Here is a 23014-nt window from a genome sequence, read left to right on the forward strand (position 1 = left end):
CAACATCTAATCTTCATTCCATCTCCCTTTTAGTCACGTCTATGGGCCAAAGGAGAATCTCTCCGATGTCAAACTTCCTAGGTTCTGCATTAGCTCAGGCAAGACTTTGTTTGTTTCTACTGCATGTAATACCCCAGTAGCTCACCGAGCAAGCTCTCACGTACATTAAAGCCAAGTTGGTGGGTCCATCGGGAATCGACTCCGACCTCAAGTCAATGTGGGGGTGGCGGGGCAAGTTGGCGGCATCACACAGCGAAGCTGCACGGGTTGGACTTCCGCGCTGCTAGAGCGGCGAAATTTATATCGCTATCGCCTTTGGATTCTGTCGTTCATGGTGATGATAATGGGCAGCCAAATCTGCGGGGCGCGGGGAATAATTTTGGGGAATCCATGCCGAGTTGATTCTGATTAACAATCTGGATGAGGACCTCTTTGTTTTGCAGACATCACTGTAATAAAATAAAGTGTCACTCATCAACTCTTTTCCCTTTTACCTTTTTTTCTTTTCCAACTATCTTCAACACATGAATCAATCAGATATCTGACGAGTCAGAGTGATCCATCAAATTTAAGGGATCTTCAATACCATAAAATCACGACCCCCAATTACACAAGTCTTCTTCGTACTATCCTACTTCCAACTCACTCCAAGTATCTACTTTCAAACGGCTAAAAAGGCACTCGGTCGCTGAACCGAGCAGCCAGAGAGATGGGGTCTACACAGGAACAGAAGAAGGGCATCCGGATAGCCATTGACCGTGGTGGAACCTTTACAGACTGCGTCGGCAACCTGAACGGCGAGGATGTCGTTATCAAGCTGCTGTCCGAGGACCCAGCCAACTACAAAGATGCACCGCTGGAGGGGATCCGGAGGATCATGTCGCACTTCCTCAAGCGTGACATCCCTCGCGGTGAGCAGCTGGACACATCGGAGATTGAGTCCATCCGCATGGGCACCACGGTGGCCACCAACGCCCTGCTGGAGCGCAAGGGCGAAAAGATATCCCTCATCGTCACCAGGGGATTCAAGGACTGCCTCACCATCGGGAACCAGTCCCGGCCAAAGATCTTTGACCTGGCCATCCGCAAGCCGGACGTGCTGTACGAGAGCGTGGTCGAGATCGACGAGCGTGTGACGCTCGAGGATTACGCAGAGGATCCGTACCGGACTGCCACAAAAGCAGAGGTCAAGGCCGGCACGCCCGAGGCCAGGACGGCTGACCTGGTCATGGGGTTGTCTGGAGAGACGGTGCGGATATTGGAGAGGCCCGACGAGGGCAAGATACGGAAGCAGCTGCAAGAGGTCTACGACAGTGGCATCAGGTGTATAGCCGTGTGCTTGATGCATGCCTACACATTCCCCGACCACGAGACCACAATAGGGAGGCTGGCCCGCGAGATCGGCTTCCAGCACGTCTCCCTGAGCTCCGAGCTGATGCCTATGATCAAGCTCGTTTCGCGAGCCACCTCGGTCTGCGCCGACGCCTACCTCACCCCGGCGATCAAGAAGTACATTGCCGGGTTCCAAGAAGGCTTCGCCGGTGGCCTGGGTTCGCGCAGCGTGCAAAAAACCGAGGGCTCGAGGGGCGCCCGCTGCGAGTTCATGCAAAGCGACGGCGGTTTGGTCGACGTCGAGAAGTTCACGGGCCTCAAGGCCATCCTGTCAGGTCCCGCCGGTGGCGTAGTCGGCTACGCCATCACTTCCTACGACGACAACACCCGCATCCCAGTAATCGGCTTCGACATGGGCGGCACAAGCACCGACGTCTCGCGCTACGGAGAGGGCCGCTACGACCACACGTTCGAGACGACCACCGCTGGCGTCACGATCCAGTCCCCGCAGCTCGACATCAACACGGTGGCTGCTGGTGGTGGCTCGCGCCTCTTCTTCAAGAATGGGCTCTTTGTCGTCGGTCCCGAGTCTGCTGGTGCTCATCCCGGCCCGGCCTGTTACCGAAAGGGCGGCCCTGCTACCGTCACGGATGCTAACCTCTTCCTGGGGAGGCTGCTCCCCGAGTTCTTCCCCAAGATCTTTGGCAAGAACGAGGACGAGGGTCTGGATGTCGAGGCTAGCAGGAAGGTCCTGCAGGAGCTTACGGACGAGGTCAACAAGACTTCGGAAAAGCAGATGACGATCGACGAGGTTGCCTACGGCTTCCTGACCGTCGCCAACGAGAGCATGACCAGGCCGATTCGATCCATCACAGAGGCCAAGGGCCACGACTCTTCGAAGCACCGCCTCGCTTCCTTTGGTGGTGCCGGTGGCCAGCACGCTGTAGCTATTGCCGAAGCGCTCGGAATCAAGCAAGTCCTGGTGCACCGCTACTCCTCGGTCCTTTCGGCGTACGGCATGGCCTTGGCCGATGTTGTAGACGAAAGGCAAGAGCCAGAATCAGCCGTTTGGGCTGACGACGGAGAGGTTGTCAACGGTCTCAAGACGAAGATGGAGAAGCTCAAGGACCAGTCGCGGCAAGCATTGCGGGATCAGGGCTTCGAGGACAAGGAGATTGTCTTTGAGGAGTACCTGAACATGAGGTACCGCGGAACCGAGTCTGCTCTGATGATTGTCAAGCCAAGCGAAGAGGAGGTCGCAAAGACCTACAACGGCAAGGATTGGGCATTCGGTGAGGCGTTTGTGCGTCAACACCGCTACGAGTTCGGCTTCACGCTAGACGACAGGGACATAATTATCGACGACGTCAGGGTCCGCGGCATTGGAAAGAGCTTCAGCTACGACGAGAAGACGGTCGACGAGCAGCTCAAGACAGTTCAGCGTAATGAGGTGTCCACCGACAGCCAAAAGAAGCACTCGGATGCCAAGGTGTACTTTGACGGCGGTCGTCTCGATACCCCTATTTTCAAGTTGGAGGACATGGCTGTCGGCGACAAGATCCCCGGCCCGGCAATGCTTGCGGACGGAACACAGACTATTGTTGTAGCACCCAAGACGGCGGCGTTGATTCTGCAGACACACGTGGTCATCGATATCGATGAGGACCAAAGAAAGACTGACGCCGATGTCGGTGAAGGTCAGCGCGAGGTTGATCCCATCATGTTGAGCGTGTTCGGGCACCGCTTCATGGCCATAGCCGAGCAGATGGGACGGGCTCTGCAGAAGACGAGTGTCAGCACCAACGTCAAGGAGAGACTTGACTTTTCTTGCGCGATTTTCGACTCGACCGGTGGTCTGGTCGCAAACGCACCTCATTTGCCGGTCCACCTGGGATCCATGAGCACCTGCGTCAAACGCCAGGCCGAGATTTGGAAGGGCAAGCTCAAGAAGGGCGATGTCATTGCCACCAACCACCCCTCGTACGGCGGAACACATCTGCCGGATGTCACATTGATCATGCCCGCTTTCAACGCCAAGGGCGACAAGATCCTCTTTTACGCCGCCTCTCGCGCCCACCACGCCGACATTGGTGGCATCACGGCCGGCAGCATGCCTCCGCACTCGAGAGAGCTGTACCAGGAGGGCGCGGCTATCAAGAGCGAAAAGTTTGTCAGCGAGGGCAAGTTCGACGAGGAGCGCGTGGTCGAGCTCTTTTACCGCGAGCCGGCAAAGCAGCCCGGCTGCAGCGGGACGCGCTGCCTGGCGGACAACATCAACGATCTGCGGGCGCAGGTCTCGGCGAACCAAAAGGGCATCTCGCTCATCGAGACGCTGATTGACGAGTACGGCGAGCAGACGGTCGACTTTTACATGGTGCAGATCCAGAACAATGCCGAGCAGTGTGTGCGGAGGTTGTTGAAGGAGGTCAGTGCTCGCTTTGAGGGCAAGGATCTCTCTTCGGAGGATTTCATGGACGATGGCAGTCCCATCAGGCTTAAGATCAAGATTGATGCCGAGAAGGGAGAGGCAGACTTTGACTTTGAAGGCACTGGACCTGAGGTTTATGGCAACATTAATGCCCCTGAGGCGGTTACTTACAGGTAAGCGGGGACTTGTGCACATCCCTTGAGACACGGAACAACCAACCATACTAACCAAAGTCTTGCAGTGCCATCATCTACTGCTTGAGGTGTTTGATCTCGCAGGACATTCCCCTCAACCAGGGCTGCCTCAAGCCCATCCACGTCAAGATCCCGCCCAAGTCGCTCCTGTCGCCATCAGACCACGCAGCAGTGGTAGGAGGCAACGTACTCACAAGCCAGCGTGTGACGGACGTCATTTTCAGAGCCTTTGAGGCGTGTGCGGCTAGCCAAGGCTGCTGCAACAACCTGACCTTTGGTTTCGGCAGCAACCAGGCCGGACAGGACGAGGTCAAGGGCTTTGGCTACTACGAGACCATCTCGGGAGGCTCAGGAGCCGGACCTACGTGGGAGGGCACCAGCGGCGTGCATGTGCACATGACCAACACGCGCATCACCGACTCTGAGATCTTCGAGAGGAGGTACCCAGTCCTGCTGAGGGAGTTCTCCATCAGGCCAGATTCCGGTGGTGCGGGTCAGCACCGCGGCGGCGACGGCGTCATCCGTGACATCGAGTTCCGCATCCCGCTGCAGGTCTCCATCCTCAGCGAGAGGCGCGTCTACAAGCCGTACGGCATGGCTGGCGGCGAGTCGGCAGCGTGCGGCCTCAACCTCTGGGTGAGGAAGGTTGCCAAGGCGAGCTGGGAGACCTCCCTGAAGCAGATCCAGAACGGCGGGTCTGGTAGGGAGCAGGAGGAGGAGGAGAAGCAGAAGCAGCAGGGCGAGCAGATCGAGTACGAAGAGAGGTATATCAACCTCGGAGCCAAGAACAGCGCTCCCATGAAGGCGGGCGACCGCATAATAATCAACACGCCGGGTGGTGGTGGCTGGGGTCCTGTAGGCACGGAAAAGGTGTCAAATACGGAAAGGGACCCTGAGGAGAACTGGAAGAAGGGAAGCCATGCTGCTAGGGAGGAGATGGCGTTGCAGGCATAGACGTTTCCTTTACCCGGTTACCTTTTTTTAACGTGATTTAATGGGATGATATGAAGTACGCCGAGTTTTTGTACTTGTACATATGAAAGAGGGTACATATTTTCTCTCTATCTGATCAAATACATGAAAGATCAGCTTACGGTCCGGAAAAAAAAGGATGTCTGTCGTCTGACACACTCGAATTATGACAGGCTGAGACAAAAACACGATGGTCTTATCAAGACTAGCAGGCATAAGCCTGGCTCAATGTTATCCAATCTCTTGATGCTATCCACATGCACGTCAGGTCCTCTCCACTTACACCGGATGTGATGGCCTGTGGATTGGGAACTCGGTGCCTAGTTCTAGTTCTAGTCTCGCCGTGCTTACAGCGCCCCGCACCACCCCGCACTTGTTATACTTGGGCCTGATGTACTGTTATTTACAGGGCTTTAGAAGCAACAAACGCCACGGGCTTGGCTGCACCAGACTACCTTGACCCGAAACAAAAACGTCATCTTACTCCATACCAAGACATTTCAATATCTTCCCGCCTCTGAGGAGAAATAACAAAAACAAAAAAAAAAGCAAATAAAAGACAGCAAAACATGCCGGCCCTATCCGACGAAGAATGGGCCGAGATCGCCGGGGAGATCCCGCAGGCGTCGGACCCCTTCATCCAAAAGTACCTCCAGGGGCGCGACGAGCTCGTGTCGCAGGAGCAGCGGCAGCGCAGCGACCATGCCTTCAAGCAGTCGCTGTCGCCCATCGCGCGGCGGGCCTGCGCGATCGTGGAGCGGATCCGGCTCGAGGAGAACGGCAGCGTGTGGACGACGGCGCTCGAGGAAAAGGTCGCCGAGCGCGGGCACGTCTTCCCCGGCATGATGTTCAGCCTCGCCAAGGACGCCATGGAGACGACGCAGCTGTGGCGGATCGTCCGCCGCATGCCCAAGGGCGCGCTGCTCCACGGCCACAACGACGCCATGGCGGATTTCGACTTCTTGATCGCTGTCCTGCTGGACACCGAGGGCATGTGCGTCGCTTGCGGCGAGGGTGGGCTGGCTACCGCGCAGCAAAGGGAGGAGAGGATACCCGAGTTTCGGTTCGTCAAGAGCCCTCCCGCGGATGTGGATGCTGCGTCGTTGTGGCGCGACGACTACAAGGCGGGGACGTTTGTGCCCATAACCAAGGCGGCAGACTCCTTCCCAAGCAGCAGCAGCAGCAGCAGCGACGGAAGCGGCGGCGGCAGGGCGGCCTTTACGGCGTGGCTCAAGTCGCGCGTCACGCTGTCCCGGACGGACTCGACGGAGCAGCACCACGGGCAGGACCACATCTGGCGCAAGTTCATCAACTGCTTCCGAATCACCGGGTCCATGATGCACTACGAGCCCGTCTTCCGGCGCTTCCTCCAGCGGGTCATGACGCTGCTGCACGAAGACGGCGTGGCGTGGGCCGAGCTGCGGCACACCTGGCCGCTCGACTACCGCCGCGAGGGCCGTGAGGAGCCCGAGACAGACTACATGCACATGTTCACCGTCATCGACGAGGAGGTGACGGCCTTCAAGCAGGCCAACCCGGGCTTCTGGGGCATGCGCATGATCTGGTCGTCGCTGCGCAGCGCCGACGAGCGCACCATGGCCTCGGACATGATGCTCTGCGTCGAGACCAAGCTCGCCTTCCCGCACCTCGTCGTGGGGTACGACGTCGTCGGCCAGGAGGACGCGGGCCCCTCGCTCAAGGACCTGCTGCCGAGGTTTGCGTGGTTCAAGAAGCTGTGCGCGCAGGAGGGCGTCAACATACCATTCTTTTTCCATGCGGGTGAGACGTTGGGCGACGGGACGGAGACGGACCAGAATCTCTTCGACGCGGTGCTGCTGGGCACGAGGCGTATCGGCCATGGGTTCTCGCTGCACAAGCACCCGCTGCTTATAGATCTGGTCAAGCAGAAGAGGATCCTCATCGAGAGCTGCCCGATCAGCAACGAGGTGTTGCGTTTGTGCGGGAGTATATTGTCGCAGTGAGTTGTCCTTATTTACTGTCGCCATTCTTTTTTTTTCTTTTACATCAACTGACATTTTTGAGTTCCACACAGCCCTCTCCCAGCTCTTCTGGCAAGAGGAGTCCCCTGCGCGCTGAGCAACGACGATCCAGGGATGCTGGGACAGGACACTGCCGGCGCTACGCACGACTTCTGGCAGGCACTCCAGGGCTGGGACAACCTTGGACTTGGTGGGCTGGGTTCTCTTGCGGAGAACAGCATCCGGTGGTCCGCCTTTGAAGACGAGACAGATGCGCAGTGGAAGAGCAGTATACAGCAGGCATCACTTGGCAGCGGAATAAAAGCGCAGAGGTTAAAGGAGTGGGCGATAAAGTGGGAAGAGTTTTGCCTGTGGATTGTCGACGAGTATGGAGATAAGTACGGAGAGGAATAGGTCTCGGGTCTCAAGAAGCTGTAAAAAAAGAAAAAAGAAAAATATGCATGTCTTGTGGATGGTTTGTGATGACTTTTGCTTACTATAGACATCTATATCTACATATTTATCTAATTGCGCCTCTTGTTTCCCCCCAATCTACACGCTTTCTACGGCTGAATGCCTATATTTCTACCACAATTTTCCCAATCCCTCGACTTACACAAGAGAGCATAGATGTTGACTTTTCATCCTTTGTAAGCGCCGACCCTCGATGGTCAACGCTGCCTTCTTTCAATGTCAACTTGCAAGTGCCGCAGTTTCCAACCTCGCAGCTCGAAGGTACGTCCTCGATCCCAAACTCTTTCTGCATAACCTCGAGCAGCGTCTCGTCCGGGCCGACTTTGAGCGTCACGCCGCCCTTCTTGTTGACCACCGTCGCCTCGAACGGGTCCCCTGACGCATCAGCCTCAAACGCTTCAAAGTGCACCTCCTTCTCATCGATACCGGCAGCTTGCGTCTCGCGCAGCGCCTCGGCCATCATGCCGCTCGGGCCGCAAAAGTACAGCTGTGAGTTCCAGGCCAAGCTTTTTACTATATTCCCAATCTTGAGCCTTTGGCCTTTTGTCTTGTCGTAGAGCACGACGGCGTCGCCCAGCTTCTCGACCCTCTCCCTGAAGGGAACGTCCTCTGCGGAGCGCACGGCGTAGTGCAGGGTTACGCTGTAGTTTATGGCGGCCATCGTTTCAATCATGGGCAGGAACGCCGTTATGCCGACGCCGGCGGCGACAAAGACGTGGCTGCTCGCCGCGCTCACCATGGGCACGCCGTTGGTGAACCGCCCCACCGTCAGAACGTCGCCCTCGTTGACGTTTTCGTGGATGTATTTGGATGCGCCCCTGCCATTTTCTGCCAGCGCCACGCCGAGCTCGAACCGGTTTCTGTCCCCACCCACGATCGAGTAGGCGCGAACGAGTCCGTTTCCGAGCTTCAGCTTGACGTGCGCGCCTGGCTTGAGCTCTGGCTCGTCTGCTGTTTGCAGTGCCTCGAGTTCCAGGGAGGTAATGCGGGCCGTCTCCCGCCTCTTTTGGACAACGCGGAACTTCCTCCACTGCTTCCCCTCCTCTGCGGCAATCCGCGCCTTTCTTTCCTTGGACTCGTGCTTAGCCACGCGGGACTTGAAAGCAGTAGCAGCCTCGACCCCAAACTCCTGAATGCCAGCCAGTTCTTTGTTCTTGGCAAAGTCGGACGGGTTGCGGTGGAGGTACTCCTGGATTCGCTCAATGGTCCACTGCGGGTGCTTCCTCTCGACCAGCTTCAAGGCGTCACCGGCTCGGACGCTGCCTGGTCGCAGGACGCGGTAGTACCAGCCAGTACGGCTGAGCCGCCACGTGTTTGGGGCAAAGTTCTTGAGACGGAAACGGTGGTTCAACTTGAAGCAGGGCTGGCGCGGCAGCGAGACCTCGAGGATCACCTCGGGGCCGAGCGACACCACGTCCCCGATGCAAACGTTACGCTCGTTCATACGGGCAACAACGAGATTCTCGCCAAAGGATCCGGGAACAAACAGGTCTGCCGCTTCTGGGAACTCGACCTTCCAGTTTTGGTAGTGAGACATGCAGTCTGGGTTTTTTTGGTGCAAACATCAGAAGATTATTTTTAGAAAACCGTGTGATGACATGGACAATCATGAGTGATTTTATGACTTACAGGCATGGACTGCTTTGTCAGTACCGCCGTGAAAAGTGTAATCATGCTCATCTCCTTGTATCCCCATCTCAGTGACAGTGACAGAATCATCGTGGGTGGTTTTGTAGATGCCGGTCATCACATTGGTGCCATCGAAATTGCGAAGCTTGCCGGACCGAACTTCCAGGACCTCATCCTCTGTCACTGGTGAGCTTAGGTCGAAACCTGTTTCTGTGTCGACGCCCATGATTTGTGAGACCTTGGCTGTCTTTTTTTGGTTCGTGAAGATTGTACTTTGTATTTGAAAAATCAGAAACAGACCAATGAGGTATCGTGATATTTTGACAATTTTCTCCAGCCCGGAATGAAGTGGTTGCACAAAATGTGATGAATCAAATCATTTGATCGCTGTAAAGACAAGTCGTCATTTGCAGCAGGTGAATTCATGGTGAGGCCCAGTGGTGAACGAACGAACTGGTGGAATGCTAGGTGTGAAATAGGTGTTGTTGACTGCTCTGATTGGTTTCAGCCCCGCGTTTAGCTCGGGATTTGAATGAAGTTGATAATGTAGCATCGCAATTGGGTTGGGCTCTCCCGTGCTGGTTGAATCACCGTGAGTCATCATTCGAGTTACTTTTGCTCGTTTGCATTGGGAATTTCTGTTCTTCGTTCAACACCTGGGTTTGGTAGATAATACTTGAGGGGTGGTCTTGATTTGCCTGCCGTTTTTTTTTTTTTTTTTTTTTTTTTTGCACTCTATGTGCTGGTTTGTATTGAACCCCTGGTCACTGAAGGGCATTTTTAGTCCTAGGAGAATAAGCACCTCTACAAAATTCTGTTCCTCATGCTGCTAAGGCTGTACAAGGTAGCCGCAGTGTCAGCTTGAGACATAGCGATCACGGTGCATGCTAAAAGCAGGGTGGTTATACATGCTTCATCTTGAGCCGCTTTTCTTGGCACATCCGACAATGTACGGCATGTTCGCTAAAACGCAAATCGTGGTGGAGAAGAAATCCGACACTCACCGCAAATATAGGTGAAAGATTTACACGAGGCTAGATAATTTCTCGGGGTCACATGTGCCGCCATTAGACGTTGTACAAACACCCAATCCTGGGACAATTGACAAATAATGAGGCTCAAATGCGGGCTTGGCTTAGTCTGGAAGAAAAATTGAGGCGGGATCTGGCACCAACGCAAACGTCACAACCTCCTCTTCTTGTACGAGCCCAGCCACCATAGAAATGTGGTCTTTTGTTGCTGACCGCAAAACCCATGGGTGTTCCATGGAGCTGGGGGTCCGCGATTGCTAATGAGGGCGGGCTACCGGGGACCAACTTTCCCGGATAGAGCTGCCTGTTGGGAAATTTATTGCAATCTAGAACTACAACGTGAGTAGGTCACTCTGCTGTCATGCACCTCGCCGTAAGCGGCTCGCCGGTAAAATCATACACCACTATTTGCTTGAGTCCCGATGTGTCGGAATGAGGAGGTGGATAGGTGCTGCATGGGGTAAGTAATACAACCAAGAGTCCTTGCCGCTGAAAGCGGAGACTGTGCACTTATAGAGGTGCATCTGCCCACATATGAAAACAATGACTGGTAATCTAGCAGTCAAGCCAAGATGTATTCCAAGTTCAGATCCCTGAGGATAAGTATCGTTATGGACTGCATTGCGGTATGTAATTGGGCCGTCTGATGTATGGTAAGGCTGGATGTGATGAAAGTCGCCATTATCTTCGTGTTACAGTAATGACACGTGCAGGATGCGGCTCTTCTCTTCAATAAAATAATAGCGTCGGCAACTTACGAGATAGGTGTATTGAATGGATTTGTCTGTCTCTTGCGTGAGGTAGCCGACGGTCCCTCCAGGATGCAAGGCAGACAGAGGAGGGAGAATTGGAGAAGCCCCCCCAAATATTGAGGCTCTGCGAGTTATATCTAGCACGAAGACCCACACTTGAAAAACATTCCTCGACTGCGATTGGCTCTTGTAGTTGGTGGTACTTACCATTCGAGATTAGACTATGCTTGATATGGAAGGAAGGGGCACTATAGCCCCATTCCGTCACATCAAATCCCCGCTAATCAATTTAGAAATCATAACCATGTTTTCATAACAACACAAATGCCAGACTCATCATCAGCTGCCAACATACTGTGAGATGTAGCAGAGCCGCATTCATTCCCACAAGGCGCTGTGCCTCGCGCAATGTTTCGGTCAGCTGAATCGAAGCCAGGCCGGCGTCATACCCCAACAGCGGTGTGCGGCAGACGCTAAGGCAGCCGCTTTCTGCCACGATTCAGCTCCAGTTTAGCACTTTAGTTCCCCTGCAACCAGGACTGCTTGCTAGGTACCTTATACGGCATGAAATTGTTTGCCCACATCCCTCCTTCCCAAAACCTGGAGTTAGTGTTGGTACGCTTGCGGCTCTGCTGCAGCGAAAAAAAAGATCGAAATGACCAGAGCTGCCAACGGAAGGGTGCCGCGCCCCATTCTCCCCCTCAAGGTACCTCGGGTGAGAGGTACTGTACCTCATCTGCAGACAACCGAATCAGCGCTCTACCTACCATAAGTACCTGCATCGTTCCTTGCACCTATGTACCCTTTGCAGTTCTGTTTTGCCAATCAAATCAGGTCAATAAAAATTGCGCCAAAACGCATTTCTGGTCTGAAAGTATAATAAACTCCCAACAGTCCCACTGCCGTTCGAGGAGGCTTCTTGGCCCAACTGTTCCCCCATATCAAGAGGCTGTTGATCTTTTTCCCTCTTCGTCTCAAAGCTGAACGCTCACCCGTTTCCTTTCTCTACCTTTCTCAGAGATTTCTAGCTTCTTGTCTTCCTACACACTGCCATGTTCCGTGAATTATTCCTATCCTTTTAATCTTCCCATCTTTTCTCACCATGTCCATACGTAACCTGGCATGGGAAGTCCTATCCTACATATCCCAAGAGCTCGACGTGGACGACCTTTTCAACTTGTCTCTATCGTGTCGACATTTGCAATGCCTCATTCGTGATAACAACATATGCAAGAGGGTCCTCCAGGTACGCTACATCCTCTTGTTCCATCCCATCATTGAACGGCGAAAACCACCCACTGCTTTGTTCAATACGTCGAACAACCCACCACCAGTGGCCAACATGCTTCATTCATACGAGGAACGAGACTGCAGACCCGTGGTTCCATATCTCCAACGCTGACGAAACTCACGTGGCGCAGTCGGCCGCCCCATCCGCACCCGAGACCAGGTCGGCTCATGCCAGCAAAGAGTATGCCAGAGCTTTACGGCTGATTTTCAAACGTCGAAATGCCATCTCATCGGCGTCTCCATACCTTGCCGCTGTTGTTGCCGATGCGGAATCATTTATCTATTCGAGTGGGGTTCTCTGCTACATTAACAAGGGTCTGCTGAGGTTACGGGATCTTCATAACTCGGCACCAACTGAAAGTGTTATCGACATCGGAAAGCTTTTAAATACAGATCAAGGCCTTTCCAGCACAGTTGGGAGAAAACAAAACTACAGTTTCCACATTCTGCACTATGCCAACGGATTCGTTTCTTGCCGCTACGTACCCAAGGACTCACCCGTCAGCTGGCTTGTTGTCATCAACCCTTCCCAAGGCAGCGTGCTCAGTTATGCACTTGAATCCTCGCGGAAAATCTTTGTGAGGAACAGCGACCAGTTCCTCTATTACGGTACTCACTGCGACATCGCAGAGGACGGAAGCAGACGGTGGGCACTCCGAGGCTGCAATCTCTTGGATGGCGAGTGGCATGGTTATTTGACACATCTACCTGAGATGATTGGGTCCGAAATTGGCACCAATATCTGCTTCGAAATCATTGACGGCTACTTTTATGCTCTTGCAAACCAGGCCCTCTTCGAAAGGGAGGAAATTCGCTGGACCTCCTACTACACATGCGTTCGATTCCCCGTCAATCAAGCCAAACCCAAAAGTACACAACTGGGCACTATGAAGGAGATTTGGCGGAAATTTCATTCTGAGGGGCCAATTGATGATCGATGGAACTTCATCAAACTCATAAAGGATGAGCGCACTGGGACGCTGACCATCGTTGAGGGGCGTAGAGAGTGGAGGGCGGGAGCCAGCGCAAGCCGCACCTACTACACAAGCGCGCTCGAGTTTCCCAGCGCCAGCCGCACATACTATAAAAGCGAGCTCCAGTCCCCCAGCGAGATTTACAGCGAGCCAGCAATATCTGGACGTGCAGTGGGAAATTATTCTGCAGGTTTCTTATCTCCTAACACCGCTTCTTCATCCTCGACAGACTATTCCTGCAGCCCCGCGGATACGGATGATGATGATGATGATGGTGATGATGATGACGAAGAAGCACCTACGAGCAGATCTCCACATATGGTGCACCCTGGGGATAACGCTGCTACCCTACCTGTTCTAACTCTGAACAACTCACTCCTGCGGTGTTACCACTCAAGTTGCCAGACGTATTTGGACCTGGTCAACCACGGCGATTTCGGCAATAGGCAAGGGATAAGACTGAGGGTCGGTTCAAGAAGTCTCCGCTCACACTCGGAACTAGGTCCGCTAGTCACACCCACAGACGAAAACCCTCTTTACCCTGACCAGCAGATTAAGAGGCTATACAAATCAGCAGAAATTAAGTTCTGGCCGCCTGCGCACTGGATAAACGACAGCAAAAACGGTCGAGACCTCGATGGAATCCTCAACCCACAGGTACACAAAGGAGATTTCACAGGAATGTGGGATGACAGATCCATGTGTTACGCAACGGGTGGCTCCACTAAGACCATTGTTTTCATCTCGTTTGATCCTTCCATCCGTCTCGCGGGCATCCGTCCGTGGTTCCCAGGATCGCAGGAGGAGGGACAAGGGATTCATCAGCATGTTGCTGCGGTCGGTAACAACGCAGCTGTGAGGCCAGGGAAGATTTTTAACCAATTCCAGCACACCAGTGGAACTTGTTCCCAGCGTGTGCCTCTGAGATTGCCAGAGGAGTCCGGTGGGGAGCAATTTGGGATTGATAGTGCCACCGAATCATCTCTGGCCGGAGGAAGTATACTCTCGAAGACGGCATCATCCGAGACACCCCCTCCGATCAACAATGGCGACTCCAAGAAGCCAGAGTGGACCTGGACTGCGCGTCCAGTGCAAACCTCCATCCACAAAGGGTTTCATTTTGCGTTATGAGGAACGCCCAGCAAAAGCAGGAGGCCGCAGAACTGCACTTGCGGATATGAAGCACCACCGAGGCCAGAACCGGAGTATATTTGGCGGCTAGGAAACAGCATATGCAATGCATGCAGCCAGGAAAATGAGCGTCGGATCACGAGAATATGGGGCAGTCTGTTCCGCGACAGACACTCTCGAGCCCCGCTCCTATATGCGTATTGGTCTCGACCGTGCCTCAGCATAAAGACTGGGGGCCATCGATCCGCATGGAGAAGGTCGAATGTGCTGGCACTGCATGCTCATACAAGTCGGGCGAACGACGAGGACGAGGTGTGGTGGAAGCAGTGGGGTACCCTCAGCCTCACCGGGCGGGTTGAAGCAGAAAACAATGGCAACATTTCACAAAAGTTCCAGTTTGGTGACAATACTAGCAAGCAGTTGACTGGACTTCCTCCAAGTCTCCCTCAAACTGGGAACATCCTCTCGAAACTAATCCGGTGAGACATCTGTCTGGGACGTGTCTGCTAGTGAGACTAAACTCAGAATAAGGGGGTAACGATGCATGAAAGCCACGGTCTTGGCTTTTGTGAGATGTGGCAAGGCTTTGGCTCCAAATACTCCCTGGCGATACACAGCCCTGACCCGACTGTTTCCGGGGCTCTGCTGCGCCTCGATTTTGCTGGTTCGCCATATCGAGGGGAAACTCGATTGTCATCTTGTGCGTCCGTAAGCTATGGGGCAAGATTTTGGGTGGCATATCTTTTTGAGATAATAACGTGTTGTCATCTTACATTCAGATTGCATGTCCGCCTAAACATCAAATGCCCAATCCCTTCCAATGTCGAGGCTGAATGCAAATCATCAATCTAGCTACAGTGGGTGTTAGTGAGGTTTGATTATCCACGTGGCCTGAGCTGATACGTAGCACTTATTCTCAATCTGCCGTTTTTTGTTGTTTTTTTGGCCAGTACTGATAAAAAAAAAACAAGCCATATTTTACTGTGCCCTCGTGCCAAACTTGCCGCGTTCCACGACATCTAGAAGTCTAGAAATGCTGATACATCCAGCCTCAAAACGATGCCCAACTCCCAAGCAACTCCCTTTCTCGAACTAGTCTTGCCGCGGCCAATTAACTGCATCCGCAGCTTCAGTGGTCCTGACCGCTTTTGTTGTATGCAAGCTGCACTTTGGCGAGACGATGGCAGGACGCATGCGCACTACCCGAATAGCCACCCAAGACCTCGTTTATGTTGGAGATAGTGTCATGTGCTCAAAACAAGGGCCTTTCAAAACCACCTATACCTACCTGCCTATCAATACCCTGGGGTTTCAAGGATATCCTGTCCAAATGCCAAGCTTGGATGCCAAGCACACCGACAAATAGATCTTTCTATCTCAGGCTCGGGCTACATTTCCTTTCTCCAAAGTCACCAAGTCCAGGGACTCAAAGAGCCTCGCCCTCCCCCCTCTTTTCAACATTCAAGGCCAAGAAAAAAACAAGGAAATCTGCGTGGTTCCAAGCCGAGCCGCAGGAAGATCTACGAGAGAGGGCGAGTGAGAACCACCCGTGTAAACGCCCAAAGAAGGGAACCAGCATGAACCCCTCAAAAGTGCATGCACAGTCCTACCCATACTTTTCTTGGTCCAGCTTATGTGTTTATTCCCAGGATTCGTTTGGTGTGTGATTCTTCTCCCCTCTTGTGTGCCGGGGGTGTAGGATGAACGGGAGCGAGGATATAGTGCTGACAGGAGGAGGGGGATGATCACTCGACTCCATACGGACATCAAAGTAGAAAAAAGGGGGCAGGGCTGTGTAGACAGACCGGACACTGTGATTGGTCAGGTCGCTTCCTGTGCCGCGCGTGCGATGTGTGCCAGCCCTTCTTTTTTGAACCTGACAGAACTCCCTCGCCTGGCCAGTTCTCTCTCTTTGATTACCGTGTACATGGGGTCAGATTGTCCGCATGTCTCCAGTCCGTGATAGAAGGTTTTGAAGGATTATGCAATAGTGGGTAAAGAGTTGACGGTTGCCGCACCTTGTACAAGTCTGATATTAATGGCTCATCTACTGTATACATGCCATCGTGCCATTCTATACCAGGCCAATAATGCTCCAATCCATGTTTCCAAGACCGAATTTGACCCAACAAACATTTGTCTTTGCTATGATTGCAACTGCACATAGTTACCTGTGTATTGAAAGTCATGTATTAGCGGTGTTCCACAGCTTTTGGCATAAATAATTCCTCCGTCCAGTCTCAAGGGAGAGAGATATTTGAGCTTCACTTACCAGGGAACTGCCCAACTTTCCCATTCAGCCTTCCTGTCCACCATTCGTTGGCATTTTGCGTCCGACTAACAATCTCGATTACATCGCCTGCGTGAAAGCTCAAATCACCCTCCTGCGTGGCCGCGTACTCGTACAGGGCCGTAACGGTCTCCGCAGCGGGCGCTGCGCTAAGCCTGCTGGGCTTTGGCTTCGGGGGTGGCGGCTTGGGTTTTGCCGCGGCCGCGGCCGCGAGCGAAGAGGCGCCCGGGCTCAACATTGCCGGGCTATGCTGCGCAAAGGCTGTGCTCTTAACCGCAGGGCTTTTCAGCGGCGGTGACTTGACCCCCGGGGAGTAGGGTGGTGGCGGGTTCTCTGCGGCCGCAGGTTGCGCCGGTGAGTGCACAGCTCCGTACTTGGGAGTTGGGGCTAATGAGGGCGATGGTTCCGTTGTGGAGCTGGATGAAGGCCCGGCTGTGAGGAGACCTTGGGTCTTGGGCGCCTCCAAGGTCGGTTTCGGCTGGTATTTGGGTGGGCGCGGCCGTCCGGTGGTCTTAAACTTGACAATGGTGATCTTCTCGACCTGCTCTTGGATGTCGCCTCGCTTTTCGTGGAAAGCTTCTTCAATATCCCTGGTGAGATCAAAATAGCCAATATCGCAGTGTTGCATCTTTTCGTGCAACGTATAAAAGATGTTGAGCTGCATGTAATAGAAAGATTGGAAGAGGGGCTGTATGAATTCGCGCTCCAGCGCAAACAGCTTTGGGAGCTCATCCTTGAGCAAGTCGTTGAAGTAGTTAAAGTCCTGGGTGGACTGTTCCAGGTCGGCCTCGGCCTTGTAGATGTTCTTCTCATCCTTCATTGTTTTCTCCTTTTTGTCTTGTAGTTTCTTCAAGGCGGCACGGTGGCGGTCGTAATCAAGTTGCTTGTGTTCGCGCTTGACGACCGCCTTGCGGATAACCTTGATGACATCTAGAAGCTCGTTGGCTGGCCGGATTACCCTGCTCTCAATCATCTCAAGTTCTGGGGCCAGAGTTTCTTGTAGGTCCTTCACAATCGCTTCGTACTCCTCGCAGGCTCGAATGCCCTCGGGCCTGCCCTCAATCTCCATGCTGGAGGGGTCCGACATGCGCCCACTGATTGGGCGGTAAATTTCCGTCATGGCTTTGGAGAATGCGATTTGGTGGTTAAGCATGGCGTTGATGGCATCGAAATATCTCTTGGACTCATTGTGAAGCTTTTTGGTCTCGGTTTCGAGCTCTTGGAAGCGACGTTCGGCATCAATATAGACCGGGTCTTTGGTGTGTTCGCCTATGTTGAACTTGGACTTGAACTGTTGGGGCGCCTGTAGCGAGGGGGTTCAAGAATTTAGTAGCCATTTCGAGATATGTAGCAAGAAAGTATATGCCACATGTATGTATGCATGTTGCGTTGCAATGGGAGCGTCGCGCAAACTGCGCGAGCTCTAGGCCTGGGTTTTCTCCGGAAACTCCGGGTCGCAAGCCCAAACACCACACAGTATTAAAGTAGTATGGTGACGTACCCGACCTAACGATTTGGTAAACCCCTTGAAACTCATCTTGACGGCTTGCTTCTCGGTGTATCACTCAGTCTAGATATAATCAAGCAAACGAAAAATGATCAAAGGAAGCTGTAGGAAGCCTTCCCTTCAGAAAAAGACTGGGTGAAGAACCGCAGGTGATTATGTGGTGGTGGAGATCGAGGCCAGGTTCAGCGCGCGCAGCTAAGCTGGTGACGCTTCCAGGTGGCTGAGCCGCGGAGCCGGCGCAATTGGCTGTGGCGCGCTCCGCTACTTGGTTGTTTCCGATCTCTGCTTGTTTGTGCAGCTCAGGCCTGGTTTAAAATATTTTGTTGTGTTTTGTTAATGCTCATGCAGCTTGAGATGTTCAGTTTGTAGATTTACTAGTCAAATCGAAGGAAACAAAGCAAGAACTTGTCGATAGCTTCACTTGTTTTCCATGATTCGATTGAAGAGGGATGTTGCATGTGCTGCCAAAGCTTTGTTGGCGGGGAGGATAACGTCACTCCTTCCATGGCTACCACTGCCACGATGGTAGTCAGCTTTTTTCTCCAATCCCAGTCACTTTCTGCTGGGGACGTAAGCCAATCATCGACCAGGGTCAAGACCCACAGTTTTGTGAGGTTTTGGCCATGAACAGAAAGCCGATGGAAACAGCATCGCCCCACCTCTTATTATCACCGGGAATCTGATTGCTCGGATTTATGACCGACTCTTCTCCGAGAGGCGAAATCATTATCAAGGGTAGCTCCACTCCGCATGGCCCGAGCTGCACTTTTCCAGAGAAAATTCGCAGTTGCAACAAGTCATTTGCAAATTCCCATCCTTTCACAGACTGTCCCATCTTCAAATGTGACCATGTCAACCATCGCGGCATCAGCATTAAGGCAGGCATCACGCCTAGCATGTCGACCTTCGGCATCGACTGCCTCGTGGCAGGCTATTCGTGGCGGTGCGAGGGCTTCCGGTGCCGCATCATTACGCAAGTCTGCCCCGGCCAGGACATACGTGTCCGAGACCAAGAGAGATAATGCTCAGGTCGCCGAGGCAAACATCGAAACGGCCATTCATCTGGACAAGAAGGATTTTGAAAGGATCGGATTGGCGATGGAATCTCAGGGTGGCTCTGACGTCGCCGTGTCGCCCATGGCCGGTATGATGATATCCGCGATTTCCTTTGCACTTTGCCACGCTGAGACCTTGGTCTATCGATGCTAACATGCTTGTTCACAGAGATATTGAAAGGTGCTGCTGTCATGGAAGAAGGACAGCGGCCAATATATCTGGACATGCAGGCTACCACACCGGTTGACCCGCGTGTCCTGGACGCCATGTTACCGCTTTACGTCGGCGTATACGGCAACCCGCACTCTCGAACACACGCTTACGGCTGGGAGAGTGAGAAGGCGGTCGAGGACGCCAGAGCTCACGTTGCTTCTCTCATTGGCGCCGACCCTAAGGAGATTATCTTCACCAGCGGTGCGACTGAAAGTAACAACATGAGCATCAAAGGTGTGGCGAGGTTTTTTGGCCGGTCAGGCAAGAAGAAGCACATCATTACGACACAGACTGAGCACAAGTGTGTGCTTGACAGCTGTCGGCATCTTCAGGATGAGGGCTTTGAGGTCACGTACCTGCCTGTCCAGAACAGTGGCTTGGTTGACTTGAAGGAGCTCGAAGCGGCCATGCGCCCCGAGACGGCCCTCGTCAGCATAATGACGGTCAACAACGAGATTGGTGTGATCCAGCCCGTGGAGGAAATTGGCAAGATGTGCAGGGAGAGGAAGATTTTCTTCCACACGGATGCCGCTCAGGCTGTGGGCAAGATCCCTATGGACGTCAACGCAATGAACATTGATTTGATGTCAATTTCTGGACACAAGATCTACGGCCCCAAGGGTATCGGCGCATGCTATGTTCGCCGACGCCCGAGGGTCAGACTTGACCCCATCATCAGTGGCGGCGGTCAGGAGCGAGGACTCAGGAGCGGCACGCTTGCGCCTCCCCTGATTGTTGGTTTTGGCGAGGCGTGCCGTATCGCCAAGCAGGAGATGGAGGTACGTTATGATCTGCTTTCTTCTATGTTCCCATCGCGTATGATGATATGCTTTTTTAGACATGCATGGCTTTCTGAATGCCGTGACACGCACAATTTGTTGAGATATAGCACCTATCTGACTCGCCGCGAACGACATCTTTCTGCACAACACCCGATTGTTTATCACGGGAAAACTCGCTAACAAACCTGGGTGTTTAGTACGATTCGAAGCGAGTCAAGTACCTCTCCGACCGGCTTCTTAAGGGGCTCTTGTCTATGGAGCATACTAGCCAGAACGGCCACCCGGATCACTTTTACCCGGGCTGCGTCAACGTCTCATTTGCCTATGTTGAGGGCGAGTCTCTGCTGATGGCTCTCAAGGATATTGCCTTGTCGTCTGGCAGCGCTTGCACTTCAGCCTCGCTCGAGCCCAGCTATGTCTTGCGAGCTCTGGGCAACAGCGACGAGAGTGCTCATTCTAGCATTCGGTTCGGCATTGGCCGCTTCACAACTGAGCGGGAGATTGACTACGTCCTGAAGGCGGTCCAGGAGCGTGTGTCGTTCCTCAGGGAGCTCAGTCCGTTGTGGGAGCTGGTGCAGGAGGGAGTTGATCTGAACACCATTCAATGGAGCCAGCACTAATCAACGCTGGCCGTTTTGATTGGTTATTTTGTTTCAGGCGTCATTTCCCTGCTCGGCGTTGGCTTTTTTTTTTGTGGGTTGAAACAAATGGCACTTGGGGTGCCTTGACGGGGTCGGATTTATCAAGTCTTGTTTCGCTTTCACATGTATAACTACCTGATGGATGGATGTACGAGGAGAAGATACCACCGGCTTGAGTGTCGAAGGAGGCATGTTGAGCAATTGTAAACACCAATACTGAATTTTAATTCGTCACTCAATCACGACGCACGGTGGAAGAATGTGGTTCGAGGCTGATGTCTGTGGTCAAGGTTTTCTAGCTGATGTGACCTATCATCAACGGTAACCAATGTCTTGGCGTCTTCAATATGGCGCAAATCAGTCATCTCAAAGACATCCAAAATCTGACATTTGAACTAGTTCTAGTCTACAAGCAGACTTACTTGCTAACTGTGGCCAATGCGGAATGCTCTATTTCGTTGCTTATTACATTGCGTCTTAGTGTCTCAAGTCCCCATGATGGGTTGGAAACCATTGTGTCCGTGGTCTGACATCATAGCTGGGGTTGGCCCAATGACATCATAGGCGAACTCAAAGGAGTTCCTGACCAACGCCCGAACCGCATTAACCCACCGGCCTAAGACAAGACTACAATGAGCTTGGTAGGTAAGGTACCACCTTTTAATAGTTTACCTACCAAGACTGGACTGACAAGGGGGCTTCCACGCCTCGTAACAAGTGCCAGGCAGGCGGTACCAGTGGCTGCAGTATCACGCAATTGCTTGCCGTCTGCTTGTAAGTGGGTGGGGTCCGGCAAACAAGAAAGTGCCTCCTTCGATGGGTGCTTGTATTTTTTATATAAACCAAGCCCGAATCTCGCCCTTCTTTGATCGATGCTCTTGACATTTTCCTCATCATCTTCCCCAGTCTTCTCGAACTCACAAACGAACTGAAAAGAACCACAACCTCTATCCTAAAGGATATCAACCAACTCTCACTTTCTTCTCACCAACCAAAACAACAACCACAATGTCGAACCCCACCAACGACAACACCTCCACCCTCCAGTCGGTCTACGACTCCGTCACTGGTACGGCCCAGTCCATGCTCGGAAGCCTCACCGGCTCCACGGGCGACCAGGTCCAGGGCGACGCCAAGCAGAACAAGGCCAAGACTGAGCACGACGCCTCGCACGCCACCGTCAAGGGCCCCGGTTTCACGGCCAGCAGTGCTGGTGTTTCGAAGGACGACCCCGACCGTATGTCGGGATCTATGAACCAGACGATCGGCTCTGCAAAGGAGACTCTGGGCGGTCTTGTCGGATCTGAGGTGAGCTCTTCTCTCTTGTGCACCAAGTCTACCATGTAGATAATCCATGAAACCGAACCCAAGTACTAACTTTGACTTTTTCCACCGCGACCAGTCCCTCAAGGCAGCTGGTCGCGAGCAGAACCGCAGTGGTCAGGAGCAGGAGGCCAAGGGCCAGCTGAGCGACCTCGGTGCCGGCGTCTCGGACCGCGTCACGGGCACCCTGGGAGCTGCGGCCGCCGGCATCATGGGCGACCAGACCAAGCAGAACGAGTACCAGGCTCAGCACGACTCGGGCAAGACGGCACAGCGCGGCGTCGAGCACGACCTTCAGAAGAAGGCTGATGCTGAGGCCAAGGCTGCGCAGCAGTAGATGGCTTGACAGGAAGTTGAAAAAGAGCATGGAGAGTTTGCATTTTGATACCCCACGCTGGGACTATACCTCGGTCTCCTTTATGAAGATTTGGTTGGTCTTGGTGTTAATTGCGGGAGAGCTGTTTGGCAGATCTCCGTATTCCCCTTGCAACAGGTTTAATATCCAAATATGAAATAATATTCTATTTGACCCAATATAGCAGTGTGATTTGTGTGATGCCTTTATCTGAGTTACCCTTTCGTTCAAAAGCTTGTACAATAAATTACCAAGTTTCGATCCAGGTCCACAGACGTACGTCCGAGTCGTATCTAGGAACTAAGGTAGAGTATGGTTTTGTTTCCCAGGGTTATTCTGCTCCAAAAAGTACTACCTAAGTGGTGTAGCATAGCACTTGGTTACCACCATAATCGCAGTTGATGAATACGCTATGTCTTTGGAAATTTCCAAGTTTACGTTATTTCCCAACATTGAACTAGTTCTAGACTAGACGCCATGTTTGGAGGCTGAGGTAAGCCGAATATGTACTCGTGAAATGTCAACCACTGGGTAACATATACTCACTTGTATCCTGAACAAACAAGAGAAATAACTTGATTAGTGATGTTTTAACCCGTAGTCCCAAAACCAAATGTTACATATGCATGTTACTACAAGGAGTCAGGATGGCCTGGTCGGA

At 53.0% G+C, this 23014-nt stretch overlaps 7 protein-coding genes across 7 annotated transcripts; 5 read left to right on the forward strand and 2 right to left on the reverse strand.

Annotated features, from left to right (window-relative positions):
* The first annotated feature begins 326 nt into the window (after positions 1–326).
* MGG_00771 (5-oxoprolinase) lies at positions 327–5235 on the forward strand. Its single transcript, XM_003718176.1, has 2 exons — positions 327–3933; positions 4002–5235. Exons 1-2 carry the CDS (start codon positions 710–712, stop codon positions 4906–4908), a joined length of 4131 nt encoding a protein of 1376 aa, XP_003718224.1. The 5' UTR covers positions 327–709; the 3' UTR covers positions 4909–5235.
* A 62-nt stretch (positions 5236–5297) lies between these two features.
* Positions 5298–7453, forward strand: MGG_00770 (uncharacterized protein). Its single transcript, XM_003718177.1, has 2 exons — positions 5298–6904; positions 6980–7453. The coding sequence occupies exons 1-2, from the start codon at positions 5496–5498 to the stop codon at positions 7317–7319; spliced, it is 1749 nt and encodes a 582-aa protein (XP_003718225.1). The 5' UTR covers positions 5298–5495; the 3' UTR covers positions 7320–7453.
* MGG_00769 (uncharacterized protein) lies at positions 7370–9762 on the reverse strand. The gene is made up of 2 exons (XM_003718178.1): positions 9009–9762; positions 7370–8921 (listed from the first exon to the last, which is right to left on the reverse strand). Exons 1-2 carry the CDS (start codon positions 9232–9234, stop codon positions 7483–7485), a joined length of 1665 nt encoding a protein of 554 aa, XP_003718226.1. The 5' UTR covers positions 9235–9762; the 3' UTR covers positions 7370–7482.
* A 2131-nt stretch (positions 9763–11893) lies between these two features.
* MGG_00768 (uncharacterized protein) lies at positions 11894–14186 on the forward strand (the record flags this gene model as incomplete). Its single annotated transcript, XM_003718179.1, has 2 exons — positions 11894–12037; positions 12213–14186. The coding sequence occupies 2 exons, from the start codon at positions 11894–11896 to the stop codon at positions 14184–14186; spliced, it is 2118 nt and encodes a 705-aa protein (XP_003718227.1).
* A 2015-nt stretch (positions 14187–16201) lies between these two features.
* Positions 16202–18453, reverse strand: MGG_11497 (reduced viability upon starvation protein 167). Its single transcript, XM_003718180.1, has 3 exons — positions 17978–18453; positions 16459–17779; positions 16202–16357 (listed from the first exon to the last, which is right to left on the reverse strand). The coding sequence occupies exons 1-3, from the start codon at positions 18011–18013 to the stop codon at positions 16332–16334; spliced, it is 1383 nt and encodes a 460-aa protein (XP_003718228.1). The 5' UTR covers positions 18014–18453; the 3' UTR covers positions 16202–16331.
* Positions 18454–18741: 288 nt separating this feature from the next.
* On the forward strand, positions 18742–20991 carry MGG_17371 (uncharacterized protein). The gene is made up of 3 exons (XM_003718181.1): positions 18742–19127; positions 19208–20031; positions 20232–20991. Exons 1-3 carry the CDS (start codon positions 18833–18835, stop codon positions 20652–20654), a joined length of 1542 nt encoding a protein of 513 aa, XP_003718229.1. The 5' UTR covers positions 18742–18832; the 3' UTR covers positions 20655–20991.
* Positions 20920–22765, forward strand: MGG_17372 (uncharacterized protein). Its single transcript, XM_003718182.1, has 2 exons — positions 20920–21983; positions 22078–22765. The coding sequence occupies exons 1-2, from the start codon at positions 21684–21686 to the stop codon at positions 22333–22335; spliced, it is 558 nt and encodes a 185-aa protein (XP_003718230.1). The 5' UTR covers positions 20920–21683; the 3' UTR covers positions 22336–22765.
* The last annotated feature ends 249 nt before the right edge of the window (positions 22766–23014 follow it).

The sequence above is a fragment of the Pyricularia oryzae genome, chromosome 5 (genome assembly GCF_000002495.2).
Source record: "Pyricularia oryzae 70-15 chromosome 5, whole genome shotgun sequence".
NCBI lineage: Eukaryota > Fungi > Ascomycota > Sordariomycetes > Magnaporthales > Pyriculariaceae > Pyricularia > Pyricularia oryzae.

What these genes read in the sequence shown, in the direction of transcription:
- MGG_17371 (XM_003718181.1), top strand. Translation starts at nt 18,833, where the DNA reads ATGTCAACCATCGCGGCATCAGCATTAAGGCAGGCATCACGCCTAGCA. An exon ending in CGCCGTGTCGCCCATGGCCG is followed by an intron (nt 19,128 to 19,207) that starts GTATGATGATAT and finishes GCTTGTTCACAG; the next exon opens with AGATATTGAAAGGTGCTGCT. An exon ending in TCGCCAAGCAGGAGATGGAG is followed by an intron (nt 20,032 to 20,231) that starts GTACGTTATGAT and finishes CTGGGTGTTTAG; the next exon opens with TACGATTCGAAGCGAGTCAA.
- MGG_00769 (XM_003718178.1), bottom strand. Translation starts at nt 9,234, where the DNA reads ATGGGCGTCGACACAGAAACAGGTTTCGACCTAAGCTCACCAGTGACA. An exon ending in TGACAAAGCAGTCCATGCCT is followed by an intron (nt 8,922 to 9,008) that starts GTAAGTCATAAA and finishes AAAAAAACCCAG; the next exon opens with ACTGCATGTCTCACTACCAA.
- MGG_00770 (XM_003718177.1), top strand. Translation starts at nt 5,496, where the DNA reads ATGCCGGCCCTATCCGACGAAGAATGGGCCGAGATCGCCGGGGAGATC. An exon ending in TGCGGGAGTATATTGTCGCA is followed by an intron (nt 6,905 to 6,979) that starts GTGAGTTGTCCT and finishes AGTTCCACACAG; the next exon opens with CCCTCTCCCAGCTCTTCTGG.
- MGG_17372 (XM_003718182.1), top strand. Translation starts at nt 21,684, where the DNA reads ATGTCGAACCCCACCAACGACAACACCTCCACCCTCCAGTCGGTCTAC. An exon ending in GCGGTCTTGTCGGATCTGAG is followed by an intron (nt 21,984 to 22,077) that starts GTGAGCTCTTCT and finishes CACCGCGACCAG; the next exon opens with TCCCTCAAGGCAGCTGGTCG.
- MGG_11497 (XM_003718180.1), bottom strand. Translation starts at nt 18,013, where the DNA reads ATGAGTTTCAAGGGGTTTACCAAATCGTTAGGTCGG. An exon ending in TTACCAAATCGTTAGGTCGG is followed by an intron (nt 17,780 to 17,977) that starts GTACGTCACCAT and finishes CCCTCGCTACAG; the next exon opens with GCGCCCCAACAGTTCAAGTC. An exon ending in GAAAGTTGGGCAGTTCCCTG is followed by an intron (nt 16,358 to 16,458) that starts GTAAGTGAAGCT and finishes TTCAATACACAG; the next exon opens with GTAACTATGTGCAGTTGCAA.
- MGG_00771 (XM_003718176.1), top strand. Translation starts at nt 710, where the DNA reads ATGGGGTCTACACAGGAACAGAAGAAGGGCATCCGGATAGCCATTGAC. An exon ending in CCTGAGGCGGTTACTTACAG is followed by an intron (nt 3,934 to 4,001) that starts GTAAGCGGGGAC and finishes AAAGTCTTGCAG; the next exon opens with TGCCATCATCTACTGCTTGA.